The following is a 6,319-nucleotide window of genomic DNA, read 5'->3' as shown; positions in this document are numbered from 1 at the left end:
GATTCCATTTTGTCCCAGGATACATGGGACACTGAGGAAGACATCATCATTGATCCCATAGAGACCCTGGACACAGAATGACAGAGATTACATTTTGTCTACACCTCCTAATATTCTTTGGGATTTAGACCTTTATAAGTAAAGAGCTTTTTTCTTTTTTTGAGACAGATCCACCTGCCTCTGCCTCCCTGAGTTCTGGGATTGAAAGTGTTTTACCACTGCTTGGCTTATAAAAACCTTTATAAAACAAGTTGAGTGTCAATGTTATTCTATTTCAGAGATGTCAAAGTATGATAATAATGAACAGCGAAATACAAAGACAGTAAGAAAGCAAAAGCTAGGTTTGGCACATGAAACCCCAGCAGATGAGAGCTAGAGACAGGGTTCAGAGTTATCCTCAGTTACCTAACAAGTTCAAGGCAAGCCCAGCAGGCACCATTTAAGACCCTTGCCTAGCTGGGCAGTGGTGGCACAGGCCTTTAATCCCAGCACTTGGGAGGCAGAGGCAGACAGATTTCCGAGTTCAAGGCCAGCCTGGTCCACAGAGTGAGTTCTAGGACAGCCAGGGCTATACAGAGAAACCCTGTCTCAAAAAACCAAAAAGACCCTTGCCTCAAAAATACCAAAGCAGCCGGGCTGTGGTGGCGAACGCCTTTAATCCCAGCACTTGAGAGGCAGAGGCAGAGGCAGGCGGACTTCTGAGTTCAAAGCCAGCCTGGTCTACAGAGTGAGTTCCAGGCCAGCCAGGGTTACACAGAGAAACCCTGTCTCGAAAAAAAACCAACAACAACGACAAAAAAAACACCAAAGCAAGGGCTGGTGAGATGGCTCAGTGGTTACAGAAAACCCCAAACTCTAACCAAGGTACATAATAAGCCACACTGCCCTATTTCTGTTACTCTGGTAACTGGAAGCAGGGTCTCCCACCTGACTCAGCCTAACTCAGCTAAGGTTCTTTGATCAGACATCTAGAATGTCAGAGTTCATATTAATTCCACAGGTCATTATTGTATTCCAAAAGAAGAGCACAAGCGGATGAATTTACTTCAGTTCTGCTAGTGATGAGGCCTCCATCTGCCTTCATCTGCCCTGAAGATTGTAAGGATTCTTCCTAAAGCCAAGGAACATCTCTCGAATACAAAATTTATCTCCACAGACCCATTACCTTAATCATGGTGGAGATGGGATGCACCCGCCTCAGGTTCTTCATTATGCTCTCAGCCAAGTCGGCCACAGAGAGGCCAATGGCCCAGGATGTGTAACCTTTCAGCTTGATCACCTCATAGGCACTGTGGGGTAGGAAGGATGGTAAAAGGTTGAGGAAAGGAAGAGACAAGGGAAATAAAGGCTTTACTGAACATGCTTTACAACGTTTTACATTCAAAGTGTGACCCCCAGTGGACTGATATAGGGGAATGTTACAGTGTCAAGACAACTGAACCCACGCCAACAATAAAACTGGTATTTCTCAGAAATCAAATATGGAGGGGATGTTGATGATTCAGGGTTAAGACCAGGTAGTGGTGCCTGAAAATGAATCCTGACCCTAATGCGCATGAGACTGTTCCATCCGAAGCGCCTCAAAAATAATCTATGGTGACTCCAATGAGTGAGATGTCCCCTGTAAGCCTAGGGCACTGGGATATTTGGTCCCTTGTTAATAGGCTGTTTGGGGGTGATTAGGAGGTACTGTCTTGCTGGGGCAAATGCCACTCTAGGGCAGGCTTTAGATTTCATAAGAAAGCCATTGAGTTCTGCTTCCTGCTCTCTGCTTCCTGTGTGCGGATGAGGTGAGCACTCAGCTGCTGCTGATTCCACTTCTTGCTGCTCATACCTCTGCTGGAACCAGAAGCCCAAAACAAAGCCTTCTGTGAGTGAGTTCCAGGACAGCCAGGGCTACACAGAGAAACCCGGATCTCAAAAACACAAAAGCAAAACAAAAAGCATCTGAACCAGACTTCAACTATATTAGCCAAATAAAGAACTTGCTTCCCTCATTTCTGGGTGCTGCAGAGGTGGCTCAGGGGAAACTCTTTTCCAAGGAGGAGGTACCACCTTCCACTCCCACCAAGGTGTTAGCATATTACAAACAGGAGACTCCAAAAGCCAGTGCCAGCATACCTTGCCTGCATTTGGTGATGCTTTCATCTTAGCCTTCTATTTATAGCATAAAGATTAACAAATCTTAAGAAAAAAATTGGGGGCTGGAGAGATGGCTCAGTGGTTAGGAGTATTTGACTACTCTTCCAGAGGGCCCAAGTTCAATTCCGAGCAACCACATGGTGTGTGTGGCTCACGACCATCTGTAATGGGATCTGATGCCCTTCTGGTGTATCTGAAGACAGCTACAGTGTACTCATAAAATAAATAATTATTTTTAAAAAAAAAAAAGAAAAAAATGTAAACAAAAGTACTCATATGAAAGTGGTGTTAAAATCTTAATCTTAGCCGGGCGGCGGTGGCGCACGCCTTTAATCCCAGCACTTGGGAGGCAGAGGCAGGTGGATTTCTGAGTTCGAGGCCAACCTGGTCTACAGAGTGAGTTCCAGGACAGCCAGGGCTATACAGAGAAACCCTGTCTCGGAAAAAAAAAAAAATCTTAATCTTTTAGAGATGCAGAGACTCACACCCCAACATTAGAGTTCCAAGAAGGACTGAGGGACCCAAATCCACAGGAAGACCAACAGAGTCAACAAACCTGAGCCCTTGGGGGCTCCTAGAGACTGAACCACCAACCAAAGAGCAAGCACAGGCTGGATCTAGGCTCCCTGCACATATGTAGCAGATATGCAGCTTGGTCTTCATGATCTCCCCCAGCAACTGGAGTAGGGGTGTTTCCCTGAGCCTGTAGCCTGACTGTGGATCCTGTTCCCCTAAATGGACCGACCACCTTGTCTGACCTCAGTGGAAGAGGATGTGCCTAGTCCTGAAGTGACATGATGGGAGGGAATGGGGCTAGAGAAAGGGGAGGTGGAATGGGGGGAGGACTTGCTTGAGGGGTACTGGGAGGAGGGGGCTGATATGGGCTGTAAAGTGAATACATCTTTAGTTTCCCATGCTGTCAATCATGAAGCCTCACCTGTCAACCACCTGCTTGTGAACATCCTTCCACTGCTCCTTATCTGTATCAGTGCCCAGTTCTGGGTTCAGAGACTTCAGGGAGACACCGGCAACGTTCACACCACTCCACACAGGCACTGGAAGAAATGGGCAGCTTACAGTTTCCACCCAACAACACAGAATAGTGACTGTGTCCCACCTGTTTTCTCATCTGCAGAGGAAGGATCGCCACTTCTCAAAGATGGCCAGGATTACCAAACCCCAGTACATAATACCAATCATACATTCTAACCTACCTTCCTGATCTACTGAAACCTGTAGGCTATGTACTTACTGTCAGTGTTCACAGTTAAAGGGGATTTCCTTGGCAAAGGACCTCTAGGAACACTGTAAACGGGACCTTCAACTGCTTCCTAATAGCTCCGCCCCCACACCTGATCTGGCTGATCCTGACAGGGGCAGGCATGTCAAGTCAAGTGTAAACTGCTGAATAAAGTAAATGACTTAAAGTTTTCCTAAGAACCGTGGTCAACATGTCCAGGGGCCAACGGCAAGGCTCAGTGGACTGTGTGCTTAGAGCATATGAGGTTCCCATGTTCTTGGCATGAAGATGAATGAACAAGAGTCAATAGGCATGATGGCAACTCACGCCTGAAATCCCCATACTCAGAAGATAAAAGCTGGACTGGTAGAAAAGAATATGCCCGGGAGCTGGAGAGATGGCTCAGTGAGTAAGGGCACTGACTGCTCTTCCAGAGGTCCTGAGTTCAATTCCCAGTAACCACATGGTGGCTCACAATCATTTGTAAGGGGATCTGATGCCCTCTTCTGGTGTGTCTGACGACAGTGACAGTATACTCACATATATAAACTGGTATTAAAGACTTACCACTGGAGTCGCCATGTTCTCCCAGGACCCACCCGTGACAGCTCAGCGGGTGAACCCCCAGCCTTTCTCCCATCAGGTAACGGAACCGAGCTGAATCCAGATTGCAACCACTTCCAATAACTCGGCTTTTGGGAAAGCCACTGATTTTCCAAGCAACGTAGGTCAAGATATCCACTACAAAACACAAAACACTTGCATGATAGGTAACTCAAAATACATGATTTTGACCCTGTTGAACATGACCTGTAGTTTGTTAACATCTTTACTGCATAATTCATGTCCAATTAGTCACAGTATCATTATTTTTTGTTTTGTTTTGTATTTTCGAGACAGGGTTCCTCTGTACAGCCCTGGCTGTCCTGGAACTCACTCTGTAGACCAAGCTGGCCTGGAACTCAGAAATCTACCTGCCTCTGCCTCCCAAGTGCTGGGATTAAAGGCGTGCGCCACCACGCCCGGCAGTATCATTATTTTAAAATATATTATACCAATACAATTACTCATAAAGTAACTTACTTCAAGATCATGAGTAAAAATTCTAAACCTTGCAACTTCACTTAGAGGCATTTATATTTTAAAATGATGTTTTATAAAAACAGTCCATAAGAAACTAATGAGCATGTATATACACACAGTGTAGCTAACACTCAGTGCAATATCAGGGTGAATGCAGGCTCTTTGTTCATGCAGTTTAAAGCCTCACCTGGATTTGAGACAATAAGCAGCTTGCAGTGTGGACTGTACTTCACAATGTTGGGAATGATGAACTTGAAGATGTTCACGTTTCGCTGGACCAGATTGAGTCGGCTCTCTCCCTCTTGCTGACGGGCCCCCGCTGTGATGATGACCAGCTTGGAGTTTGCAGTTACACCATAGTCTAGAGAAAAGACCAGAAATGAAGATTCCCTCAGGGACCTTTTCTTCTACCCAGCAAAGCTGATGGCATGAACCTCCAGTGTAGAGTTTTATTCTGGCCTCTTGTACATGGCTGACCGTGCCCTGTGGCCATTCAGATCTTCCCTTTGGTGTAGTTTTAACTGCAAGTCTCTCAGACAGAAGAGGTGGGGATGCCTTTCTCATACATTATCATTGTAACAGGAAGGAAACTGGTGCATTTGATCCTCATATCAACTCCTTATATGGCAATTATTTTCTACCCTAACATAGTATCTTCTCTCCCCTCATCCCTTGAGACATGTGCTATGTGCATGCACCACCACACCCAGCATTCTATTGATTCTCGTTTTCATTACACACTTAATTGTTGCCAAGAGCCCAGCCACAGGACAGCTGATCCAGAGAGTTGCCTAGCAGGTAGGAGGTCAAAGACTTTCAACCCCAGGGTTCCTGGCTAGTGCCAGTGAAGTATAGAAGGTCAAGCCAAGAACATCTGCTGGGCAGGGCCTGAGGGCAATGTTTTGTATGTGATACGGGGCAGCAAGGTTGGGGCTGTCACTCTGCAGCTAGACCTCGTGCCTAGCGGGTACAAGGTCCCAGGCTCCATCCTAGCAATACACACTTGAAACAAATAATGTAGATTCAGAGCTTACTCCCATCCTAATTCAGAGAATTTCCATACACGTGCAAATTAGGTTTCCACTTAAAATCCTAGGCTAGTTAATCCAAGCTTTGATAATGTATTGAGAACCAGCACAAAAATATGCCAAGGCCCTTCAGTCTTGAAATAACTATACAGATGGGGTTTCAGGCCCTGGGAGAAACTTAAGTCTGACAGCAAGAAAACCTAGCCACAACCAACCTTTGCTGGAGACAATTTTTGGTGTTTTAAGGAAGAGGCTGCCATGCTGGAGATCCATCATCTCTCCCTTCAGCTTGTCTTCCATAACATCAACAAGGGCAAGCTCATCTGCCAAGTCCTACAAGACAAACATTTTAGTTAAATGGGAAAGTAGCTTTGACTCTTCTCAGGACATGCCATGTTCTGTATCCCAGGCATAGGAGGGTGGTGCTATTTTAGTCCCGCACCCCCGCTTCCGCTTCCCAGAAGTCTCTCTCCTGCAAGCCCTCCAGTGGAGTGGCTTCTGTGTAGGGCTGTCATTTACTAACTAGGCAATGTTGGCCAGTACCAAGGCTTGAAACTAGCTCAGGGTAGACTGTTGCTTAGCATGAAACCTCATGGTAGAGGGAAAGAAAGATTCAATTAAAGAACCAACACTCCAAGCCAGAAATATCAATGCATGCCCTTAATGGCAGTACTAAGGCAGCAGTCAAACCCTGACTCCAAGAAGAAAAGAGGTGGGGACAACTACTAAAAGGCAGGAGCCCTGTCTATAAAAAAATAGCATGCCTTTAATCCCAGCACCTGGGAGGCAGAGGCAGGTGGATTTCTGAGTTCGAGGCCAGCCTGGT

At 46.1% G+C, this 6,319-nt stretch overlaps 1 protein-coding gene across 1 annotated transcript in view; it reads right to left on the bottom strand.

The window, feature by feature from the left end:
• Positions 1-6,319, bottom strand: part of LOC116101223 (L-lactate dehydrogenase A chain-like) — a gene marked incomplete at its 3' end in the record, with an annotated part of 7,477 nt that continues 1,158 nt past the window's right edge. Inside the window, exons 3-8 of the mRNA XM_031384869.1 lie at positions 5,709-5,826; positions 4,653-4,826; positions 3,950-4,123; positions 3,080-3,197; positions 1,166-1,289; positions 1-66 (exon numbers count right to left, since the gene is read on the bottom strand). Of these exons, the coding sequence (XP_031240729.1) occupies positions 1-66; positions 1,166-1,289; positions 3,080-3,197; positions 3,950-4,123; positions 4,653-4,826; positions 5,709-5,826 (774 nt within the window). The remainder of the gene's footprint in view (positions 67-1,165; positions 1,290-3,079; positions 3,198-3,949; positions 4,124-4,652; positions 4,827-5,708; positions 5,827-6,319) is intronic.

This window comes from Mastomys coucha, unplaced genomic scaffold, assembly GCF_008632895.1.
Source record: "Mastomys coucha isolate ucsf_1 unplaced genomic scaffold, UCSF_Mcou_1 pScaffold21, whole genome shotgun sequence".
In the NCBI taxonomy this organism is placed as follows: Eukaryota; Metazoa; Chordata; class Mammalia; order Rodentia; family Muridae; genus Mastomys; species Mastomys coucha.
Note: the sequence above shows the minus strand (reverse complement) of the source record. Positions and strands in the feature narration are given on the sequence as shown.